At 50.4% G+C, this 25,082-nt stretch overlaps 1 protein-coding gene across 5 annotated transcripts in view; it reads left to right on the forward strand.

The window, feature by feature from the left end:
* SHROOM3 (shroom family member 3) overlaps window positions 1-25,082 on the forward strand; it is a 110,671-nt gene that overhangs the window by 75,693 nt on the left and 9,896 nt on the right. For 4 of the 5 annotated variants that reach the window (XM_030947448.1, XM_030947449.1, XM_030947451.1 and 1 more), the window contains 4 exons: window positions 8,820-8,948; window positions 16,430-16,561; window positions 18,648-21,840; window positions 23,981-24,057. In XM_030947448.1, coding sequence (XP_030803308.1) covers window positions 8,820-8,948; window positions 16,430-16,561; window positions 18,648-21,840; window positions 23,981-24,057 — 3,531 coding nt within the window. The remainder of the gene's footprint in view (window positions 1-8,819; window positions 8,949-16,429; window positions 16,562-18,647; window positions 21,841-23,980; window positions 24,058-25,082) is intronic. The other variant, XM_030947450.1, reaches the window with a different exon arrangement.

Below are 25,082 nucleotides of genomic sequence, written 5' to 3' on the forward strand. Positions count from 1 at the left end.
AAAGGTTTTGCATCTACAGAGCAGCACCTTCATGTTCCTGGAAACCCAGGAGGATCTGAGACTTCTCCCTGGAAGTCAAAGCCATATGCTAAGCTCTAGTGGAATTTCTCTTGACTCTTGCTGGGAGTGGTTCACCTCAGTGGTACTGGAGGGCAGCATCACTGGGGAAGCCATCTCATCCAGGTGAGATTTCCATAGCCTCTGCAGGTGCTCATCCAGCCCTGCAGTGCTTGCAGAGAACATCCTAAGACCCAGCCACAGATCTTGCTTCAAGCCCAAGCAATGATTTGGGATCACCAGACTCAGGATCACCAGACCAAAACACAGTAGACAAAGGAGATGGGGAAGAGTTTTCCTGCTGGCAAGGCACATGGAAGAGGTCCCACACCCAGGGTTGTGTACAGGAAAGATGCTTGTGGTGTCTCCTAAGAAAAGGATGGCAAATGACTCCTAATGCTGCTAAAATAGCTCCCTGCTGGGGGGAGTGGAGTCAGGAAGGCCAGCTGCCCCTTTTGTGGGGTTTATGTGAGAACAATGGGGATGCACAGAGGCATAGGACCAAGTGAGAGGAGCCAAGGATTCCTCCCTCATTTCATGTTCCTTGTCATGGTTGCAGTCCTCATCCTTTTCCAAGCTCATCTCTGCCAGACTGGCAGATGCTAAAAATATTTGGAGTGACAAACAGGTATTTATTAGCTTAGCAGCCAGCATTTCTGTCACTTGCCTTGGTCTCTCTCACTGAGGTGGCCAAGTCCTCATCTCTTTACTCAATCTATCATCACTTCTTACTTGGGCAAATCTCCTGCTGAAATCCCCAGGAAGTAAATGGAATGCTGTGTTGAGTAAGGTGCCCAGGAATTTGTCCAGGAAGAGGTTGTGGGATGGAGAAGCAGCTCAAAAGGAGTAGCTCATATTCTGGGGATTAGGTATTGCTACACTTTCAAAGGTGATTTACATCTGCACACTCCACCCGTCCAGTAACTGCACTTAAAATCTGGAATAGCAGGAAACACTGCAGATAATCAGGTTAGAGAGAGCTGAGAGACAGCTCAGCTGCTGCAGACCTGAGCCCTTGGTGCTGAATGTCCACTGTGCCTGTGACAAATGTGAGTAGGAGGCTTTCTTCTGCCCCCTCTGAAGGGATGCTCAGATTGTCACTCCCATTAGTACAAATCACTGAGAGAAAACTCTAGCAATATGGAACCCTTGCAATATAGTGAGAATAGAACTCTGGTAAGATAATGACAACAGCAGGAGAGCTGCAGTTACATTTTTAGTTTCACTTACACTTGTCCTTTAGAGCCAGCTTGTGCTTGGTGTGTGTAATGTAAGATAAGTTAAATGTTATAATTTGTCAGAAGGACTTTAGATCCACACGATTCAGTGTGGGGATACCCCAGAAGCTGTCAGGCTGCTGATTTAGCTGTGTGTGGTGGCCGTGGCCCTTACAGGGTCAGGTGTGTTAAAGACCCTCCAGTTTGCCTGAGCACTGCTGTGCATCATCTTCTTCTCAGGCACCTCTGCCCAACAGATCTGATGCACAGAGAGAGCTGATCCCACTGTTTTATGGCTAGCTCTGAAGGATTGTACCTCACAGCTCCTGGTCCTGAACAGCCTGTGAGGAGAGAGGATGCTCTGATTCCCCAAGCTAATCCTGCAGTGTCCCCAAAGGCATCTCTGGAAAACCTCAAGTAATGGTCAAGAGCAAGTTTATAGGATAGTCCTGTTAGTTGTGGGGTAGAAAAGAATGAAACTGTCATTTCTCTGTGTTTTTACTCCTGTCTTGACACAATAAGTAGGTAGATGTGTTTTTGAGAGGGTAAAAGCTCTCTGAGCACAAGGTGCAGGTAGAGGTGGGGTGCAGGATGGATGACACAGCACTTTTTTGACAGACCAGGACAGTTCTCACCTCTCAATTGTCTCCTCCTGAGAAGGTGAGATCTCCCCTGAGCAGGCAAAGTGCTGCTCAAGTCAGTACTGCTTTAGAGTCATTTGCTTCCATTGAACTTGATCCCAGATTAGAACTTCAGGAAATGAAGCCACAGTCCTAGGAAGATGTGGGCCGGAGCTGCACAGAGCACACTTTGGGAAGGCTGCCTGGGTGCTGCTGGGGCACAAACAGCAAGGTGTGACAGAGTCTAACCATACACCACTAATACAAAAAGCCAGGAATTCACTAGGGATAAAAGCTAAATCCTGAGCCACCAGGTTGTTTCTTCCAGCCAGGATCCAGGTGGTTTTGGCAGGGCTGTGCAGGGAGCTGTGCACTCCATGCCGACTGGGCAGCACAAGAAAGGACTGTGGGCTCCAGGGCTCCGTGCCCAGCTGCCTCCGAGGGCCAAGTGCTCATGCAAAGCAGGGAAGGCCCCCAATTGAGAAAGCGTGGATTTAGGGTGCCTGGAAAAGGGTTGCAGTCTCTGGGTCGAGGTCTGGGCGCAGTGGAATGCTTATTGTCAAAGCTAAAGACCAAAGGGAACGCTGCATATTGTGGGCCTAAATGCAGCTGGCACGAACCAAAAATGTGCATGTGAGTGCCTTTCTAAGTACCCAGTAATCCTCCAGGGCAAAACGGGGATTAGGGCTCTCTCCCAGACAAAGGAGGAGTTCATTTTCTCAAAGATCCCTTGGCCAGTGAAGTAAGGAACCCAAATGAATGCCAGGGCTCCTTTCAGCTCTGTGCTTGCAAACAGGTACAGCGCCGGAGCAGCTGGTTTGTGTGGGGCTGTGCAAACACAATGTGGCCAGATTGTGGGATTGAGGTCAGGTCAACTAAAACCCATCCACTCCCAGAGAAAAGGGGAAGCCAGAAAAATGCTGGACAAGTAGGACTAGACAGCTTGCACAGGGGAAAAGTGGTCTCCTTTCTCCAGAGTTTTTTCTCAGTGGCCCTGAAGGTCAGCGCTCATTGAGGTTGTTTAAGTTGGAGTTGCCTGAGTGAAGAGCCCTCTGAGAAGGAAAGCTGTGAGTCTGGATTAATTCCAGGTGACTTCTCAGCCTCTCTTGCTTTGCCCTGAAATTCTGCATGCTCGGAATCTCCAGTAAGAGCTATAAGACTGAGAGTGATGGGTGCCTGAATGGGGGGGATGTATCCATCTAAAATTCACCATCCTGTGATTTCTTTAATTTACCTTCGAACAATGGCCTGTGCAGGTAGAAAAGCACAAGCCCCTTTGCACTGTTCCTGGGAAAATTATTTTCCCTTTTGGGATTGGCTTATGGCACAAAGATGAGCTCTAGTAATCCTGTCTTACCAGATGTCAGGACAGATGTGCTTGTGATGTGTACAGAAAATGTGCATTAAGTAGTCCTGTTTTTTAGATGCAGCAGCCAGCGGCGCTGTGAATGGGTTTGGGTTGTGTGGGTTTTTTCCCTGGGTTTTACTGACCCATCTGAATCCTAGACATGGATATTATTGTTTCTACTTAAGAACTTGGACCTTGCTGCAGATCTCGGGGAAGAATGCCTAATTCAGTCCCAAGATTCGTGTGCTCAGTGAGCCTTACTGAGATTTGAGAGCAGTCTTGCTCTACTTATGATGACAATGTGCTTCCAGGAGTTACACAGGGTGGAGCCTGTTGCGTTTTGGATTCATGAACCAGTCTTGAATTCCTCATGTGCCTAATTAAGACTGTGGAGTTAAACCTGGCTGTTCCCCATCCCAGGTGAATGTTGTTAGTCACAAGCTAGAGCTTTTACCCAAGGACTGAGACCTTTTCTGGCAAAGGTTTTACAGGTTATTAGCGTGAGAGGTTTTGGTGCAATTTATAAATTTTTTTTCATGGTAAGTTTTGTCCACACGTTTCCTCCTGGTCTTGGTGTGGCTCAGGGGTCCTGTGAGCAGAGTAACAAACCTGTGCAGGCCTTGCTGCTAGCAGGAGAGCACCTAGGCCTTTGTGCTGTGACACAGGGACACTTGCAGTGCAGCTCAAGGAGATTCTGGGAGCGTGACAGAGCTGTGGATTACAGGCTATTTCTGGGCCAGCCGCAGGAGGTAACAAAATAAGAAATACGTCAGCACTCCAGTCTTTTCACTCCAGTCAGAGCAGGAGGATCTGCCAAGCAGGACAGCGACAGCCAAGGTGGGTGCCTGGGATGAGTGTGGTGTCTCCCTACTCTGCATCCCTCTCCTGACAGCAGGGAGGAGACAGGAGGTCTTGTCCTTTGCCAGGAGATAGATGGGCCCTGCCGTGGAGGTGCTATTTGCATTCCCAGGAGCCGTAATTCCGTCTGGGCAGCTGCTGAGAGCTTGCTTGCGGGATGAGGATAGCCAGAGGTGAGGCTGCCCAGCTCTCCTTATGTCACTGGGCTGAGCTGGGCATCTCAGGCTGCCCTGTGACATTGTGTAACCTGGGGTGCTGTGAGGATAAACCAGCAGCGTTAACCCCTCTGGCTCCTTCCTGCCTGTCGGAGCCCAGTTCAGCTTTGTTGGTGCTTCTCTGTATTTCTGTAATGTGCTGTTGGCTGTTTCTGTGGTGGAGGGGGGGTTCCTCTTAGGCTGTGATTTAAGAAAAAGGGAAGAATATCAGGAAATGCCTACAAATAGTTGTAGAAGCTAGAAGAAGAGTTCTTTGCTTTAATCTCGGTTTCAGAAGCATCATTGTGTGAGCACCTATGTTTCTAGGATGGCTTTTAATTCTGTCACTGGTTGCAAATACTCCTTGTATCATCCCAAATGATTTAAAATGAGAATTTAATCTCCATCCTCTCTTCCAGAACAACACTGGATTTAGAGGTACCAAAATACTAAAATTTACTAAACCTGTTAACATTTGGGGATTGGATCCTCTGGGACTCAGGTCATCTATTACTGTGGCAGCAAATAAGTTGTTGGCTTAAACTCAGGAATCATGGCTCCAAGAGGAGGGACCATTAAAATATACCTATTCTGAAAAATTTTAAAAAATCAAATAATTTCTTCACATAGTTCCAGGTGCTGCTTATGTAAGCTCACCTCAGGCATATCCTAGGTCTCATCCCTGGAACTACAGGCAGCTAAGCCAAGAGTACAGGATGGTAGTGCAGCCAGAAGAACTGTAACACTGTTGTCCTGGAAAATAAATGCTATGAGCAGACAAGACTTCCGAAGTTGGGTTTGTGCCACCTCCCTGTGCAAAGTCTGTCTCCTCTCTGGGAATTCCAGCCAGGCAGCTGAGCTTGCACTGCATCATTTCCTCAGTGAGAGCAGTGATTTATGCTGCTGCCATTACTCAGGGAGCTATTGTTATGAAACATGGGGTTTAATTAATTAAGAATATGATCTCTGCAGACTCAGATAATTGCCAGGAGAGCTGCTGGGCAGGGGCACCCACCCACACTTTCTGTCCAAGCTGACTTTAGAAAACTGATCTGTGCTGGAATGTGAAGGTTGTAAATAAGGATAAGGAAGACTGAAGAAAGTGAGGAGGAAGAGCCAGGAGCCCCAAAGGTTAAGATGAGTGCTGTGAAACGTTCCAAGCATGCAGGTAACGGGAGGTCAGCATGGGAAGCAGATAAGGGGCCAGAGGAGCTTGGAGTCAGCCCGGCTCAGAGGCAAAGGATCTCCCCAAAACAGCAACTGAGTTCTGCAAGGCCTGTGGCAGCTCAGGAGACATCAAATGGCAGCAACTGGCAAACCAGTCTTATGGGGAGTTGATTAATGTAAAATAAGGCCACCCATGTGTTCTTGAAGAGCTCTGAGGAAGGTGGTGAAAAGGGGGGAGAGTTTCACAGATGCCTGCTGTGGAAAGGCTGTGCTGGCTGTGTGGGGAGAGATGGATGTGGGGTCAGGAGGTGCTGCCTCTCTTCTGGAAGGGGGCACTGAAACTTCTGAAGGAGGTTTTCCTTGAAAAAAGCCCTTAATCTCTAGCACTGTATTCTTTCACTGTCAAGCAAGCAGCAAGGAAAAAATCCAAGCAGGCCATATTTTTAGATGAGGGAAAAGCTGAGCAGAGTGTTCTCATGAACATGTGTGGTATTAAATACCAAAGGCACTATGGAAGCAGCAAGTATAAATAACAATTCATAATTAAACATGAACTTTGCAGAAAAGAAAAGATTTCAGAGGCAGCTGCCAGCCTCAGGTGGGAGGTAAAGGAGTTTTAAATAGACTGTGTGTGCTGGGTTTCCTGTCTCCCACTTGAGAGCTTTAGAAACAGCATGATAACAAAAGGAACAACTCCAGGCCCCTCCTTGCCAGGGATACTTTTTAGCTGTGGAATTGTGAGGCCCTTTGAAACATCCCAAAATAAAATGCAGCCCCAGGCTTTAAGAGCATCCCATCGGGCTGGGTGCTGCCACAGGGAGTTGGAGAGCTGTCCCAGGGCAGCTGGAGCTTTCAGAGGCCACTCTAAGGAGGAGGTGTGAGGACAGCCAAGAGGAAAGGTAGGCTCCCAACAGCTTTGCACAAGAGTGGCTGTCTCCATGTAATGGTGGAAGAAGTGTCTTTACAGAGATTAACACCCTCCTGCTTGTTAGACTGAGCTGCCTTACTTAGGAATTCCATGGCAAATGCTCTGGGCTAAGCAGCCAGGTGAGGCAGAAGGCTGCAAGGGCAGGACAGGTGTGCGCTTGGGGTCCTGTTTGGGGAGGTGTCCAGCTCTGCAGCCCTGGCTGGCCTCAGCTCTTCTCCCTGCCCTGCTGTCACAGGGACCCCCCTGCATGGGGACCGTCCCTCTGGCTGTGCTCTGGCCCTGAGGTCGGTGTGCTTCCCAGGTGGAAGGATCCTCATCTCTTGTGTTCCTCACTGGGCCTGATTAATGTTGTTATTTCTAGAGTGGATGATTAGTTTTCAGTGTCTTGCTTGAGCCTGCCACGCACCACAGAGCTCTGCAATTACAGTTTTCTAAGAGGCTGGGGAAAAACTTGCATTTCCTTGTTACCCCAACAGCACCTCCAGAGCCCATGGAGAAACTAATTAAGGTGTCTCTGTCTCTGTGAGGTAAAGCCCAAAGTTATGCATGCTGGAAGCAGGGTTTGCTCCTGTGAGGGGGAACAGCCAAGCTGCCTCTCCTCCCTCCCTCTGCTTGGGGCTGCCCCTGGAGGGTCAGGCTGGGCAGGTCCCTGTGGGAGCACTTGGAAGGCACTTCTTCAGAAAGCTCTGCCTACAGCAGAATATAGGGTCTGTGGTGTCTCTTGCTTTCTTAGCATCCTTCAAAAGCTGCTTTCTCTTAAAAAAAAAAATTTAAAAGAGTCTAAGTGCTGAAAGATCACTAGGCTGTGGTGCCCGGGGAGCTGTAGGCACTTACTACTCCTTTCTATCAGTTCTTCAGGCTCTTGATGACTCTTCTCTTGGCCCAGGGGCAGTTTCCCAGCCCTACACATTGTCCCTGGCTCCCTCAGAGACAGCTGAGACAGCTGGCTGCATGGAAGGCGTGAGCAGCTTTTTCCACTGCTGTGGTGTGGCCTGGCACAGCCAAACTCTGCTCTCCAGGAAACGAGCAGGGAAACACAGGGCTCTGTCCTCCAAACACTGAAGCTGTGAATATATTTTGCTCACAAAACTGTAGATCTGTTTGTATGGATAAAGTGTTTATATGCAATCTTTTAAATTCTCATCTGTCGCAGGCCTTCTGTCCTTTCCGTGTCTTGCAGTGAAATCTCCTCTGGAAATTGGTAATTTTTCGTGGTAAGCTTGGTGAGCTAAGAGAAATAGAGCATTTAAGGATATTGGCACTTCCAGGGCTGCAGGAAAAGAGATGGTGCTCCTGGTGTACACTGAAGCTGGAATGGGAGCAGGGAAGGGGAACTTTGAAGTTTGATCAGAGACTTGACATCATCTCAGAGGAGAGGAGTGGCAGAGACAAAGCAGGACGGGATTTGGCACATGGAAAGAAAAGGCAGCCAAGGCAGGATTTGGGGTAAAAATTGGATGAAGATGAGCAGGGTGAGCAAAAAAAGGCCGTTCCTGACGAGTCGCTCTCCCTAATGTAGGTGAAAGTGCTGCTGCGCTTCCCCGCAGTATCTCATCCGCAATGGGAGGCTTAACATTCCTGCCTGGCACGTGGGGGCGCGGGCAGGGAGCGCGGGGGAGGACGCGGCCGGACACAAAGACGGCCGGGCTCTCACCGGAATGGCATCCAAGCCATCTCAGCTATCCAAAGCCCCAGATGCCGGCATGTGGGCTCAGCACACAACGAGAGGCAATTGCAGTTTATGCCGGGCCAGGCCTGCCGCGGGCAGGGAGAGGCGCAGGGGGCCTTTCAGCCCTGCTTTTATTCAGCGTGGGGGCTCATTGAGCGAAATCTCAAATCCCTTCTGCACTTCAGGGCTCAAAATTGGAGCAAGTGGGAATAGTGGAGCCTTCCAGGGGAAAGGATGGAGCTAAAGCGATGGTTACATTGTGTTTTTTGACTTGGAATGGGGTAAATATGTGTTTGCTGACTTGGTGGAAATATCAGCGAAGGTGTAGGACAGGTTTGTCTTTCTCCATCTCACTGTGTGGAGCTTTCTCTTGGCTTTTCTCTTGTGTGTTCAGAGCAATCCCTGAGCTCTCATAAGGTGGTTACATGTTGAAAAAGTATCCCACAGTGGAACCCGTGAACTCCACACCTGGGGATTTACTGTCCCCAAATGCAGCTGCAGGATAATGAGTTCTGTGCCCTGTGTACTGAGCTAATCTCACTTCTGTGTGTCGTGGGATTGGGCAGCTCCTCCAAAACACTCGTGAGGGACACTGGCAGAGCCAAGTGTTGCCCTGAGTAGAGAAAAACAAGGATACACATGACCTGATGCCGCTGCCTTGCCCTCTGGGTCTGTGCATTGCCCTCTTTCCTAAAATCCTCTTGGCTAAGGGTCGAGGTTTTGCGTGCTGGTGTTTACCTGTCCTTGCTCTCCTTTGGCAGGGACACCCATGCAGCACAGGGATGCTCAGAGCTGTCTCCCAGCCCGCTCAGCCCGGACTGCGTGACCACTGACTTCCAGCCCGGCAAAGCCACGTGGGCAGCAGGAGTCAAGTTACGGCTGAAGACCAGGTGAGAATGTGTTTGTGTGTGTCCCTGAAGCCTCTGCAAAGACAGTTACTGCTTTGGCTGCCTGTGTGCCTGAGGGGCACTCACAGGGAAGGAGTGCTGAAATTTCTCCTTAGAAGCTTTTGTCAGTGCTGGTAAAGGTCACCAGAAATGCTGAACCCAAATATCTCCAAAGAAGTGGTGTTAATTTTCTCTGACTTCCCAACTTCAGGTGCCTGGCATTCCAAAATCACCTGGCTTCTTCAGAGTTTGGGTGGTTTAGTGGGAGTTTGGCATTTATGACTTTTGAGCACCCGTCTGCATCCTAGAACGATTAAATGGGTTCAGAAATCACTTTGCTGAACTGCTCTGGATTGGCTGGTACTGTGGCTGAGCCTGACTCCCCTCCTTTGGCCATGCAGTTTAGAACCAAGTCCTACAGCATTTACTCAGGCAGAGCTTTTGCTGGCATCAGAAGAGCCTCTTACATCAGTCAGCTGTCATCTGGGTGACCTCATAGATTTTTGTGTCTCAGTCTTGTGAGATTTGTACTGTGAAGTGGAAGCAGTGGCTTTTATTTGCAACACTGCATTTGGGTCAGACCTTGGCTTATTTGAAGTCAAGAAGCTACACTGATTTCCTGGAGCTGGTGGAAATGTGGCCCAGTGCCTGTGAGTGAGCAGCTGAGAAGGGAATTCCACATTCTGATTTTATCAGCAAGGATGCATCTCTGGAGCAACCTCCCTGACCTTAGTGGAGGTGCTCCAGCTTCTGGCCACTGTAGGCAGTCATGGAGGCTGACCCTGCCCAGCCTTGGATAGAGCAGATTTTGGAGGCTGAACTATCTCCTCAAGCTGATTTTGTTGAGGAGAAGTTAATCTTTGACTGAGGAGTGGGACTCTGCATTTCCCCAGGTTGTGTCACCCACAGGGAATTTGGGAAAGGAGCTCCCCTACATCCACCATGTCCCTATAACAATGAGTCATTCACCATATGCCCTCTGTAAATCCTTCTTGCTCAACAGTTTAGTACCAGATCTTTACAGAAGCTCCAAAGTTTAGCATTTCACTTGGCTAAATTTGCTTTTGGGTGCAGAGCCCCGTGTTTAGCTTCACTTTTCCAGCAGCATTGGAAGCTGTGGCTGCACATCTCAGTTTGACCCGGGCTCGAGCTTTAGTTACAGACAGGAAGCTGCTCTAATGTGTAAGAATGTGCCTGTGGGAGGGTGTTTGAGACTCAGCAGCCTTTGCTTTGGCCCAGGCAACGGGTGCAGTTCCCTGGCACATTTGACTCACCCTGTTACCCCCCCAGCTGTGTGCAAGTACCTCCACACATCCTCCTGAAGGCCCTGCTGCTTCTGTCCCATTTATGGCTCCTCCATGAGCGCTTGGATGTGGAGCCCACACTTGGATGTGGAGCCCACACTTGGATGTGGAGCCCACACTTGGATGTGGAGCCCATGAGCATTGCCTGTGATTTGTAGCCCTGTAGCTGAGGGGAGAGCCCAGCTGCTGCCTGGAGCCTTGCCCTGCAGATCCCCTTGGTTACCTGCCCAGCCTCATTGTCCGTGTTCCGTTTGGATAATCGGGCTCACAGGGCAGGGTTCCTGCTGCCAGCCACCCAGCTCCTCCTAAGCACTGAAAACACATTCCTTCCATTGTTTCCAAGTCTCTCCTGTTGCAAGTTGCTGTGTGTTGGATATCGGGTGGTGAAAGAATCTAAGCTATGCTTGGGTTTTTGTCTTTTTAACTAATTTACTGACTGGAGAAGAATGAGAAAAAATTAATTGAATTGAGCCTGTGGGGCCGGTTTATCAGTCTGGATAAATCAGTGCAGCTCTGAAGAGCTGTGGGCAGGGAAGCCACAGCAGGTTCTGGCTGTTAGGATTTTCCACCCTTGCTCTGGGGGAGATAATGTGAATCCCTCCAGAAGACAGGGAATAATAAGATCCTCCTCAAAGACTCTAAGTCAGTTAGCTGCTTCTTTTCCATGTCTGTTTTTTCTTCCTCTTTTTCCAGCAAAGGAAACAGAGTAAAATTACAGAAAGAAGAAAGTTGCAGAGAGTCTTTAACCCAGTACTCCCCTGCTTCTCATTGTATGCATGGTCTAGGTACCAGGCTGAAGGCTCTCCTGGCTTCTCCGTGTCCAAGCTGCAGTCCTGTGGGAGCAGCAGAGATGGGCTATCTTGGTGGCAAGCACTTCTCAAAATAGAGATCTGAAATACTCCTCATTTTGAAATTTAAATCAAACTCAGTCTGTTGCTTGATAATGCTGTCTTCAAAATAGAAAGCTGTCAGAAGATCCCAGTACGACAGAGTCCTTGAACTCAGTAATCAGAAAGAGTGAGGTTTGTGTACATCACCTCTGTTCCTGTGTCTGGTTAGTGTCAGGGAATGCCAATGGGACCCTTTCTTTGTGTAGGGAAAAGTCCTCAATCTAAATATTGCCTGTCAACCCTGTGCCGGGGTGAAGGGAAGATGGAGCTGCAGCGCACAGCCTGGCTGCCAGCCCCTCACTCTTTGTTTCCTTTGCCGGACACTAGATAAATGCCTCTTTCTTGGATAAGACAGCGTGGGGGTTCCCAGAGATATGTGATAACACAGAGGTGTGACTTGCAGGACCAATAATCATTAATTACAATGTTTGACTGTTTCTAAGTTCAAGGAAGGAGCGCCCGTTGCTCACAGCTGCCATCACCTCTGAGCAATCCCAGCACTTCCATCTGCAGCCTGTGCCTGAGGGCACTTCAGTCAGCAAAAGCCAGCAGGAAAAAATCTGTCTCTAGATCCACATGGTTGTCATCTCTGCTTCCACACAGGGATTTTCTCCCCAGTGGTATGGTGGGGAGTTTTTTCCCAAAGAGTTGTAATGGTAGGAATTTCCCAAAGATGGTAATGGTAGGAATTCTGAGCAGAAACTTCTGATTCCCTTCTTCAGAGATTTCAGGGAGATTGGTACCTGTCTCCCAGTTCCCAGATGGTACCCAGGGCATGGTCTGATGCAGCCCAGACATCCTCGGTGATGTTTGTCAAAGGGGCAAAACAAATGGTGTCTGACGTGTTAGCTGGAAACACCGTACAGGCGCAGGATCTGCAAAATGAACATTTTGTGGAAAAGCAGGTTGTGTCCTGGTATGAGAGTATTGAGAATATTGACACATTTCACCCAGCTGCTCTCAAGTGAAGGGTTTTTCATGTGTTTTTTACTTAGGCAAAGTTTTCATCTGAGCATTAATGGGTGGGCGGTGTGGGCGTGATTCTCTCTTTCCCCTATAGATGAGGAGACACTATTGGCCAAGATCCATGGTGTGAAATAACATTTCATAGACTTCAGGTCTTTCTAGTGAGTCTTCCTTCTTTTTAGTCAAAATTGTGAAGGGACAGAGCTCACTCCACATCCTTTCTGCCCCAGAATTTACCAGAAGGTCTCAGTGAGCCTAAAAAGAGAGATTTAGTGAAAGACACACCAAGCTGACGCCATTCTGGTCCGACTCCTTTCTAACTGGCCTCGTCTGCTCTACTTATTTTTAGAACCATGACTGAACCTTAATTAAGAGCGACATTGCTTTGAGTAGATTGTGGCCTCGCTCTGTGGAAATCCTAATAGGCTTCTGAGTGCTTTACTTTTTCCTTCATCTCCTGCCTAACAGATGGACAGAGAGGCTGCAGCTACGTTTGGATGTCTGGAAAACATCTCCTTGTCATGCTCCCGCTCCTTTAGCAGTGTCTATCTTGGAGACAGATCTGTCCCAGTGAGAATTCAGATGGTTGTTCTGTTTTCTGTTGGTGGAGGTGCACACTCACCCTGGAAGGAGGGTACAGGTGAATTGCTGGGATCAGGATCTCTCCATGTACAAAGATCCTGCTGCTGCATGTACAGGATATGGCTCAGGATGTAGTGCCCCTGCCACGTGGGTTTTGTTAGGTTAAAATTATTACCAGCTTGAAATCTCAACTGCTGTGAGGATGACGTGGTAAGGATGGGCAGCTGCCCTCTTGGCTTTCTCTCTTGTGACTCAGTGCCTGGGATCAGATCCAGGAGGCACCAGCTCTGCACTTTCATCCAAATCTTTCATTTCTCCTGCAGGAGGAGGGTCTGTGCTGCGGGGCCCCCATCCCTTCCCACCTCCCCACGTGATAGGCTAGGCCATGGCTGTTCCCTTCCAGCCATGCCTATCCCTTCCAGCTCCAGCAACCTCCCGCACAGCCACCTGGCGGCGGGGCTGCTGGGGGAAGCACATCCACGGGGATTGTGGTTGTGAGTGATGGCAGAGTGACCTTCTCTCTTCTCTGCCCCATCCCATCTTCCGTGGACACAGGAACACCAGCTGCTAGTCAGAGCCATCCCCTCAGGTCATGGAGGTGTGTCCTGGTGACCTCTGCTCCTGCCTGGATCCGCAGGTAGATTCTGCTTTCCTTGAAAAGTTTTGCAGTCTTTATCTTCAGCATTCCTTGTGTCTGCTAAGGAAGGGTTTGGAGCTTGTGGGGACAGAGAAAAATGACCACAAGGTCAGTGGTACAAGAAGCATTGTTCACAGTTCTCTCTTTTTAGCCACCTGGGTGATGTTTCTGATGGATGTGAGAATGGTGAAGACAACTCCCCAGGAGCTGTGTGGGAGTAGAAAAGGATCAGTTTATTGGGGCACTGATGACCCTGAGTGGCTGTTTAATCAGCCACAACATCCCTCTCTGGCTTTCACTTATTAGCTTTCTAAGCATGTGGAAAAAATGCAAATGGCAATTTGAAGAAGCTGGGTTGTTTGCTCTGGTTGAAGATGGACTGCACTCCTGAAGGATGCTGGGCTTGAGGTACTTTTGAACTTGCAGAGCACTCAGGTTGTATGTGTACTCCAGAAGTGGCAAGGAACAGTACGTGAAGAACAGCAGTCAGACTGACTACACTCTCCTGGATGTTCTTAGTTTGTGACCTTGAGGAGAAGTTAACCTTTCAGTTAGACTCTGAAGAAAGCCTCAGATGCTGATTCATCTGTAGAGTTAGTGCCAAAGTGTCTCTGTAAAGTTCCATTCCTGTTTTGCATGCAATATAAAGATAATCTCCAGAGATTACAGAGAAGAGCACACTCAGCTCCTGCTAGTAAGAGTGAGCTGCAGAGCTGTTCCTGGGAAGGGCCTCAGAGATGTGGATGTGGTCCCTGCAGCCCAGACTGCTTCCAGTGTGCCAGGCTGCCACTGAGGAGCCTCTGCTGGGCCTGGGTGTGTTTCCATCTGCAAACACTGGGGCCAGCATAGCAATGGGAAGCTCCCAGATGGCAGCAACTGGATGAGATGACAAACTATCCCTTTCCCTTTGACTTTCCAGTCTCCAGTGTGAGCTGGCAGTACCTGGTCTGTAGCCTGGGTTACAGCTCCATTCGGATGCCAGCCTTGCATCACATCCCACTGACTTCTCCAGGTATCTTCACTCCCAGGCACTTGTCATGATGCCAACATGACCTGGATGCCCAGGTTATCTGATCACTGCAAGTATCCATGAGGAACCAGGAGTCTCCTTTTCCAGCCGTGACATTTACAACACAGGGATCACTTAGTCTGTTATTTGAAGAGGAGAATTTTTCGGTAGTAAGGCTGTCCAGACACATTCACAAGTACAGTACAGAATATGTAAAAGATAAGGTGATGAGGTTGGTTTGCTATTGTTGTTGTTGTTATTATTACAGTTCTGCAGTTTTAGATCCTACAGCCTCCTGTGCCGAAGTGTCACCTGTTGCTCCTGGTTTTGTTGCAGGCAACTTAGCTGCACCAAAGTAATACCAGTTAAAGATCTCATTATTTTTTGTCTTCGTTCAAGTCCAGCATTAGCTGCTGCATTTGTAGGTTGTATCACTCAGCCAGTTTGTCTGGGATCAGTCAGGATCTGTCACTTTTCCAAGACAGGGTAGGTGTGGAAACAGTGCAAGGTTATCCCACACAGAGCTGCTAAGCTGGTACCATGTGTCTTGTGACTAAAATTCACAGCTGTGCACATGTGGTATTATTACAAGGATATCAGACAAAAGAGTTAAAATACCTGTGGCTCAGATGATTGGCTACACAGCTCCCTCGCTGTTTCTACTGATCAAACCAAGGGATAACATGCCTTGCACAGGATCATTCATTTTCCCAAGCAAAAAACTGGTGCTGATGGCTTGTACTCCACTAAAGTATTTACAGTGTTTAAATGTGTGCAGCGGAAAAGGTAAGAATGTGGGTTATTCTTAATAAACAGTTTTGTCAACTTCCCATCTGGCAGTGTCCAGGTTTCTTGTTTTCTGGGCAAGGAGCTTAGCAGAAGAGCTCTGTCTTAAACACACCTACACACGTAAAGGTAAAGTGGTGTTGGGTTCAGCTTGTCCTTTGCAGACCTCCAGTCCAGTTTCCCTTAAGACAATCCTGCAACAACAGATGTTAAAGAGAAAAGCATGTCCCTTTTTCTTCCTTCTTTTAGTAGACAATGAGGAAAAACCCAGCACTTGTAAAATCTGTAGGGAAGAAATGCTGGAGAAATGGCTCTGCCTCTCACTCTCTGCCTGTGCTTTTCCATGCTGTCCAACATCAGCAGGTGCTGATGTTAACTGATACTAGGAAAGGACCTGATCCTAAAAAGCATTTTTAACTTTTTGCACTTTCCTGTACTGTTCCTTTTACCAATCTTAGGCAGTGCTCTCAGTGTCTGTGTGCCAAGGGCATTTTAATCTGGGTACTGATGTGTTCAGGACATGCTGTACTGTGGATTTTTCAGTGAGACAAAGACTAAAGATGTGTCATATCCTCCTCTTGCATTTATTTAGTCAGAATTGTCCTGCAAGCTGTCACGTGTCACTAGGACACAGGTCCAGGGCTGCTCCTCGCTCTCCCAGGGAGAGAGTGAGAAACTGTGGAAATGAGTGCTAAAGCAGGGGAGAGATCCCTCATGGAAAGCAGCAGGAGGATTAAGGACAAGCCCAAAGGCTGGGGCAAAGGAGAGTCTGTGTGGCCTCTTCAGGGGACTCGATCCCTAATCCCCTGCTTTGACTTTCCATTGCACCACTCTGTGCTTTAAATAAGGTGTCAGTGGGGTTTTTTTCCCTCAGGGCTGACAGACACAGGCCTTGGCGCTGGTGACTGAAGGCACCAAAGGGCAGCTGTGCCAGTGCCACGCCTGGGGACACACCCTGGGGACAGCTGTCTGCCCGGGGTGGATGTGAGGGACAGACATTGCTGGCACTTGGTTGTCACGTCTCGTCCTGCATTTTTTTAGCAGCCCCGAGGAGACATCAAAAGTCCCTTTGCAGGCTTCCACCCCCTCATGGCATTCAGTGACTTGTGCAAATCCCAGTGGGAGCTGTTGTGGGAATGTAGGGACGTTCACACGTGGTTACTGTGGGACTTGCTTGGAATGGACAGAAACACAGCAGGGAAGCACAAATGAGCACGAGCAGTTTTAAATGGTGGTGTTAAGTTCACATCCATCTTCCTGGGGAGAGCTGGCCTGTTGCTGATGTGCAAACCCCTTCTGCTTTCACCTAGGCGGAGTGAAACTCCAGGCCGACCTCACTCCTGGCATTCCAGCAAAATCTCAGAGAACCAGCCCGATCCCAGCATGATGCAAATATCTCAGGGTACGCTTGGCACCCCTTGGCATCAGTCCTACCACTCCAGGTAAGTATTGCACAACTGGGGAGGGAAGGGAGGGGGCAAAGGTGTAGTGGGAAAATGGTACCAGTCACCTCCATACAGCTGGACAGGTTTGTACACAGCCAGGGTTCAGATCAGAGTTTTAGGAAGGCTTCAGGTCGTGTTTGGTTTCCCAGATAAAGTGGCTTTGTTTTCCTCCTATAAGTGCTCTGTGGGGTGATTAGCAGCTAGGAAGTCCCCCTTCCTACAAAGATGGGAGCCCACTGACAGGATGGTGGTAGAGCTTTCTGTGGATGATCTCCCATATAGAAACACAGCGTGGTTGTTTCCCCAGCAAAGGAAAAGAAATCCAAAGTCTAAATTGGCCTGTTGAACAAAGAGGAAGAAAAGGGTGTAAGTGGCAGATGCTGTCAGTGTAACAGAGCAGCCAACAGTGCATCAGCAACAGTGCTCCCAGGGTGAGGAGTTCAGGGAGGGATTTCCTGGTTTGGCAGTGGCTTTCTGCAAGAGTCAGCTCTATCACAGCTGAACGTGCAGGGCAGCTTGAGGAAGGACAAGTTTAAATTCCGCCCTTGAAAGATTTTACCCAGAGAGGCAGAAGGGTTTGAAACCCTCCATTATAGACTCTGGGATTGAAACATCACTTTCTTCTACTGGCTAGACTGATCCTTGGCAGAGGAGAGGAAAGAGAAAAAAGAGCATTAAAGAAAGCGAGGAGATGGTTGCAGAAAATAAAGTGTGTTGGTCTGTGGCCTCAGCACAGCTCATGCTGGAGCATACTCCTTTCCCACCAAGGGGCTTTGCTTCCCAGGCAGTTCCTGGCAGAGCCTTTGGCAGCACGGCTCTGTCTCCTGGGTGCTTGAGAAGGAGCACGGGGAGCATCTAGTGGCCAGCTGGCTGGGGCTGTGCTGGGCATTGCCAAGGAGATGGTTATTTGAATCCAAAATAGAGTGGTGCATTTAAATGAGCAAACCAGTTCTGTCCTGAGATTTGCCATATCTCTTCCTCCCCGTGTTCCTCTGCATCTCTCTGCAGAGCTGCTGTGAGCAGGCTTCCTTCTGGCTTTCCTCATCCTTAGCAGCCTTCTGCCCTGGGTCTGTCGCTTGTTTGGGATGTGATCTGGAGCCAGCTTCCAGCTCTGTGCCTTGCCCTGCCACAGCCTGTCCCTCCCTGCTGCTTCCCTGTGGCTCTGCCAGGACAGCACATGTCGTTGCACAGGGAAATAGAGAAAGTGATACCTGAGGAAGGGAAGCTGGGAAGAGAGGGAAGAAAAGTGAAATCCTCAGGCTACCCTCTCCAGTCCTCAGTGTATTTGCTTGAATCTGGACTGGGAGATTAGCCAGGGCAAACTCTGCAGAAGTTTGTGACATCCCCTTGTGACTGGCACAAATAGCTCCCTTCCCATGGATAGAAAGATCTCTGAATATCCTTCTTTTTTGATCACTTTTCTGATGGCCGTGAGTCCTCTTTGGACACCTCAGAGGAAGTGCCAAGGTGTACCTGCACCTGCTAAGCTACAAGAAGAGGTGGCAGTGCAGACTTCCTGGGAATTCTCAGACTGTTTCTATGATTGCACCCCACTTTCCTCCAGGCACAGGCACATACATCTCTCCTCTTCATCTCTCCTCTCTTGTCAGCTTAGTTTTCTTGCAGCAAACAAACTATCCTTGGGACAGCTGAATTTCCAGGAAGCCTGCCAGGGCATAGCCTTCATCTCCATAAAAAGAAATGAAATGGGAAAAAAGAAAGAGATTAGATCCCCCCAAGAATGCCCCCGTGCTCCTCTCCTCCTCCTCCTCAACGGCGTCGGTGCTCATTCAGCTTTCCAAGGGCTTTGGATGGGTTTGCTGGGTGGGGTTGATCCTCCCTGGCTCCAGAGATGTACCATCTCTCTGTTTGTATTTCCCTCCCACCCTTCTGTGGTAAATAAGAGCCATGTGTTGCAATGTCAAGCAGTTCCTCTTTGTGAACTGGGATGACTCCAGACAGGGGATGGAGCAAGGCCCAAATATGGGTTTTCATCTCAAAACTAAACATCTTGCTTCTGAGCTCACTTATAAGTCGTTGTGCCTCTCCTCTGCTGGTTTTCACTCTTCCCTCGCTCCCGCAGCTCCTCCACCAGCGATCTCTCAGCATACGAGCATGGCTACCTGAGGAGGAGCCCCGATCAGTACAGCTCCCGGGGCAGCATGGAGAGCCTGGACCACTCCTCCCCTGCCTACCACCCTTGCCACCTGTCCCCGGCCAAATCCACCAACAGCATCGACCAGCTCTCCCACCTGCACAGCAAGAGAGACTCTGCCTACAGCTCCTTCTCCACCAACTCCAGCATCCCCGAGTACCCCGTGGCCCCTGTGGGCAAAGAGCACTCGTGCTCCCCGGACAGCGCGCAGTGCCGCGGGGGGCTGCCGGAGGGCATGCAGCAGGCGGACATCCGCTACGTCCGGACGGTCTACGACGCCCAGCAACGCATCTCCCAGGAGTACGAGGTGAAGCCCTCGTCCATGCTTCCAGGCGGCGACAGCCGCGGCCACGGCAGGCTCCACGCCTTCAGCCGGCACAACACCGCCTCCTCCTGGGCACAGCCAGCGCAGGGCCCCTCGGACAGCAAGAGCCAGCCACCCCTGCCTCCCACTCGCAGCGACAGCTACGCGGCCATCAGGCACCACGAGAGGCCCGGCTCGGGCAGCGGCCTTGAGCCCAGCAAGCCAGGCCGGAGCCAGCCCAAGGGGGCCTGGGCGCCACTCATCAGCTCCCTGTCACAGGGGCCGCTGCTGAAGCCACCCTTCGGAGAAGGGCACCTGCACACCGTGATGGAGAAGAGCCCGGAGAGCAGCCCCACCATGAAGGCCAAGCAGAGCTTTTCCCAGGCGGCCCAGCCAGGGCAGCCCCTGCTCCCCACCAGCGTCTACGCTGTTCCCTCCCCGGAGCCGCACTACGCCCAGGTGCCCCGGCCTTCCACTGGCAGCACTGGCACGCTTTACCCAGCTCTGGCCAAAGAAAGCGGCTACTCCCCAGCCCTCCCGGCCTCCTACGATGTGGCCAGTGGCACCCTGGCCTTGGATGAGAATGGAAACCAAAGCACTGCGAACAGGTCGACCATCTTCTACCAGCCCCCTGCCACTGAGAGAAAGCATGAAGCCAAACTCATCCAGCAGAAACCTCCCAGCACAGCGGGCCCAGAGCTCGGCCTGGCTGTGTCACGAAAGGAGGAGCTGCTACCCCTTTACAAGGCAGCACACAGCTACCGAGAGACCACCGGAACCACACAGACCTCCAAGCCCCTTTTCCAGGGTCCACAACCCCAGCCGAGGGATGCTAGTGAGAGGAAAAACCATTACCAGCCCAAAGAGAACTGGACACCTGGATCCCAGGAGGAGAAAAATGGTAACACACAGGTAAGCGAGAGAGACACTGGTGCTGCCCACCAATGGGGTCACAGCAAAGCCAAGCAGTATGGCTTCTCTTCCTTGCAGAACATCCCAGAGAGCTCCAGGAGGCAGAGCAACTCTGACCTAAGGGAGACACAACCAGGTGAGGGTTATTCCAGCACCAGACTGTCCTTCCTGAACAGCAGCAGCAGAGAGGAGAAGGATCACAGAGAGCAGGGGCACAGACAGTGGAGTGACGTGGACCCCCAGGCCTTCACGAGGCAGGAAGAGGAGGGCACGAGCGTGGCTCTGTTCCATGCTGCTGAGCCAAAGTGCAAAGAGCCCCCTTCTCCTCAGCTCCCAAAGCCCTCAGATTTCGGGAGGAGCCGGCTCAGCTCTAGCAGCACCCAGAGCTTTCCCTACAGCAAACCAGAGGCCGGCAAGCCCCGCTGCTCAGTGCTGGAGAAGGTCAACAAGTTTGAGCAGCGGGAGCAGAGCGCTCCCCGGCCCCAGAGCGCTGGCGTTCCCAGCTTTGGCCAGCACTATGGGCCGAGCAGGACAAGCCAGCCTGCTGGCATGAGGTGCTCTGTGCACAGCCCAGAGAACATGAGGAGCAAGCTGCCTAGTGAGCCAGGCAGGGGCTCCAGCCCGTCCATCAGGAACGGGAAGCTGGAAGAGGCTGACTGGCGCCCCGTCGAGCTGCAGATGGTGGCTTCGGTGAAGCAGGCAAGACCCAGCGAGTACTACAGCCTGTGTCCTGAAAACGAGGTGCAAATAAGAGCGGCTCAGCTTCCTCGGAGTAGGAGCACATTCCAGCTGGGAGGCGAGCCTGAGAAAGAGATCCTCTGGAAGGATAACATCCCGGATGCACACGGGTCGCAGCTGGACACATCGTTTAATAGGGCCTACAGGAACAGTATCAAAGATGCTCAGTCCAGGGTGCTGAGGGCCACCTCCTTCCGGCGGATCAGCCCCCCGTTCGGGAACACACCCAAGAGGGTGCCCCAGAGACCTGCCTCGGCCCACGTGGGCATGAGGAGCACAGCAGCATCCCCGCACACCCCCAAGGAGAGGCACAGCATCACGCCCACGGAAGGAGGTTTCTCCAGCCTGGACTACGCCAGGACACAGCAGGTGCTGCGCATTGGGGGCCGGAAGCGGTTGACGGCGGAGCAGAAGAAGCGCTCCTACTCAGAGCCCGAGAAGATGAATGAGGTGGGCATCTCGGACGGAGAGCCATCCCCTTTCTCCTTCCAGAAGAAAAGCATCCATTTTATCTTCCCAGAGAACACGGTGGCCGACCGGCGCAAGATCTTTGAGAGGGACGGCAAAGCTTCCTCCACAGCCAGCCTGTCCAAGCCGGAGCTCAAGCAGCTCCAGCAGAACGCGCTGGCCGACTACATTGAGCGCAAAACAGGGCGCCGGCCGTCCTCGCAGGACATGGGGTTGCTCCGGGAGCGCTCCTACCTGCAGCTGGCTGGCCCCGACAGCCAGAGCCTTTCCTCTGCCTCCAGCATGAATTCCCTCCAGGACCAGAACCTGTACCGCCGCAGGGAGTCCATGGAGCGGATATCCAGGACGGGACGGATGTCTTCCACCCTTCCCCCTGGGCTGATGGACTGCTTGGACACGAGCGGAGATGAGAAGGTGCCAGGGCGCCAGGACAGCCTGGTCACTGGCCGGCCCAAAGCAGAAAGGTGCCGGGATCACAGACCCAGATCGGATCTCACCAAAGGCACGCAGACAGACCTGCTGGGCATGCAGGGCCAGCCCCGCTACAGGAAACAGGAGCAGGTCTTTGAAACCCCCTCCACTGCCAGGAAATCCGGGAAGTCGGTGTCTGTGGAAGACTTGCTCGATAGGTACGACAATCAGCCGGTCCCTGTGCACGTGCGCTCCAGGTCGTCTCCCACGGCGGATAAGAAACACCAGGTATGTGGGAATGGGGTCATGTGCACTCACAAGAGGGGATCTCAGAACAAGGGAATGGGGGGGAATGTCAGAGAACAGGCTGATGTCCAGTCATGGCCAGGACTCCATTGATTAGACACATTCAGCACGTGCTGAGGCAGTTTAGTGCACCTTAATTAAAAGATCACTGGTGGGGTTCAGCTCTCTCCCTGCTGGGGAGTCAGGGGTGTCAGGGATGCTGGGATTCCAGTGCATGTGCTGGTAGGTTCTTGCTGCTCTGGACATCCCATCTGAGGTGTCCTGTCTTTACTTGCCAGCAGCACAAGAGATGCACTGAGCACTTTTCCAGTGAAGTGTCCCACTGAGATGGTGATTTGCCTCAGCCCATTTTCCTGGTGCAAAGTAGAGAGGATTAGAGGCTACTTGGAATTGCCTTGGCTCCCACTGTGCCTGACAGTGCTGGGAAGTGCTGGGCAGAGGCACTGCCAAATAACCATTATGTTTAGCCTCCAGCCCTGGAGGGAAACATCACAGAGAAGACTGAACAGAGACCCTGGCCCTTCCATGTCCCCAGCATGGTGGTTGGGAGCATCACACTGATGTCACAAATGGGGAATTTGACTGACTCTGATGATGGTAAACAGTAGAACCAGGCTGAATTCTTAAAGAACAACTGCCCAGGCCAGCTCTTCAGCTGGCTGAAATCTGTTCAGACCTATTTAGGAAACTGCAAACTGGTCGAGCCACATGGATTTGCAGCAGTGCTGGGTTTGCTGCCCCATCCCTATTTCTATGCCAGGCTCTATTCATCACAGAGAGAGGCAGCAAACAACCAAAATGTGTGGACAGGCTCCTAGCCCCAAATAAGCTGAGTGTTTGGAGAGGCTCACATGCTTAGAGGGCAGCTGAGATCCAGGACATCTCTTTCTACTCCTGCACTCACTCTTGGCCCGGAGCAGATTATCCAGGATCAACAAAATGGTCCTGAGTCAAGTGACAAGAGAGGAGGCTCTGGGCAGCCTCTCACAAATGGCCCAAACCGGGGTGGGGGGAAGAAGCTGACCCCCAAACTCATTGTGTGCTTCATTCTACACATCCTCCCTCAGCAGACCTCAGCTCCCATGCCCCATCTTTAAATAGAGTGAATTAAAAAAGCAGCTTGTGAATATCAAGTGACCGGAATGCACTTCCAGAACCACCCATGTCTCATCCCACCATCAGTATTTTTCCACCCCAGCCAGGCACCAGGCCCATCTGTGCAATTTTGTCACACTTGATGATCAGAGCAGCAGGAAAACCAGACATCCAGAGACAGAAAAATCACCAAAGTGTACTTTGCAGTGACAGGTTGGATGACAAGCAGTCCCAATTCATTTTGCCTTGCCTAACTCTTATCAGGCAGGAGGTACAGGGCAGCTCTTGAGATCTTAATTTTCCCCTCCTGGTTAATTTTAAATTGTTCATACACGCAGCAGCCAAACCAGAGGTTCTGCCTGTTGGAAGCCAAGTTGAGGAAGAGGGTGAAGAACATTGCAGACCTGAACACAGGGTCTTAAATCAGGCAATGAAGGGGGAAGAGCCCTTAGGGCTGTTTGCCAGAGGGATTTAGCTGTAATCACCTGTGGAACAAGGATTAGTCTCATAGGCAGCAAGGCACTTGTGAAAATCCTGGTCTTAAATCCTAAGTTGACTTCCAGTGTATATATTCCAGTATATACACCAATCCATAGGGTCTGTTTGAAAGGGAAGTATATATTGAAGTGCTTTCTTCATTAGGTTTGTTTTGATCCATCTCCAATGCAAACCCACAGCTATAAACATGGGGTACAAAGCCAAACCAACAGAATGAGGTTTTTTAAAATTGTTTATTAGATTTCTTTTGGCCTTTTCAGATATCTTGGTGGGAAATGTTTATTTCCAGTTTAGCAGCAGACCTCTCTGCCTCACTCACTGTTCGTTTTTCAGGGACTTGTGTACAGTGCTTAATGTTCCTTTTAGGTTGCATACAAATCACATTGCACTGTCACTGCAGGAATTTGTTTGGAGCTAGGTAGGAGTGGATAGCCATGGGGAATGACTTGCTCTCAGGCTTTGGAAGGCATTCTCATCCATGTTTTGGCATTTTGTTTTGCTTGCTGCTGATGCTGTGTTGGTGCCCCAGGAGCTGCTGAGGAGGGAGAGCAGTGAGTTCGGCCCCATGGTGAGGGATCCCTGCTACGTGCTCAGCGCAGGAGCCAGGTGGGTGTGTGTCCCTGTCCTCTGTGTCCCTGCACGGCCAACTCTGGCCATCCCCCTGCCAGCAGCAGTTGTCTAGAGCTCAGACCTGCACATACACTGTTCCACGTGTGCTGTGCCCAGCAGACTGAGGAGAAGTTGCTACAAGCTTTTTCTTTCACCACAGACATTAATTTACTATCAAGTCCTCTTTGTGTCATTGTGAACATATTTGTGCAGCAAATTCCCACTTTTGTAACTTCAGAGTGTGTTTGGTCTGCTGTTGAAACTCACTGTGTGTGATAGCATTAACTGAAGGATCCTAAAGGAAACAGTACCTCCATGTCCCGCTCTGGGTGGTTTTATCCACCAAGGATGCTGCCTCCCCAAAAGCAAGGGACTAAACCCAGGATATTTCCTTAATCGTGCTCAACTGGGAGCTGGCCTTTGGGCTGCTTCCCTTCATCCAGGCAGGATGTTGTGCTCAGCAACAGGGGAGAGAGAAATGTTTTTAAAAATAGAAGAGCATAAGCACAAAACTCAATGTCTTAGGGCTTATGTAAGTCTCCACTTAGCCCCTGATTGTTTTGAAGTTAATGAGAACTGAAGTTGGTCGTGCTGTATTTACATTTAAATAATAAATAGATGTTTGCCCTAAGCCCTGAGTGCCCAAACAGCTAACTCCCATTACAGTAAAAGCCATCAAGAGGGACTAAAAGCATTGTTCACAAAGGAGCTCTGTTCTTCACAAACTTGCAGTAAGTGCCAGCCCTCTCTGTGGTCACAGTGGGAGTTAACACTGCTATGTCCAAAGATTTCTTAGTGCAGCTCTGGGTCAGGGAGTGACAGCTGGAAGCAGAGGAAAGCTCCTACTCTGGCTGATCCTGCTTCTGGCCATTTTTGCCCCTAAGAACACATAAATGTTGTTTTAAAGGGACTCGATCTGCCTTCAGGCACATCCTTGTAGGATTATTTAAAACACACTTGTTTACTTTGATTTGGAATAACTTTTTCCATGTTTTTTCCAAAGAGAACAATGCAGCTGTTTC

This window comes from Camarhynchus parvulus, chromosome 4 (assembly GCF_901933205.1).
Source record: "Camarhynchus parvulus chromosome 4, STF_HiC, whole genome shotgun sequence".
Lineage (NCBI taxonomy): Eukaryota > Metazoa > Chordata > Aves > Passeriformes > Thraupidae > Camarhynchus > Camarhynchus parvulus.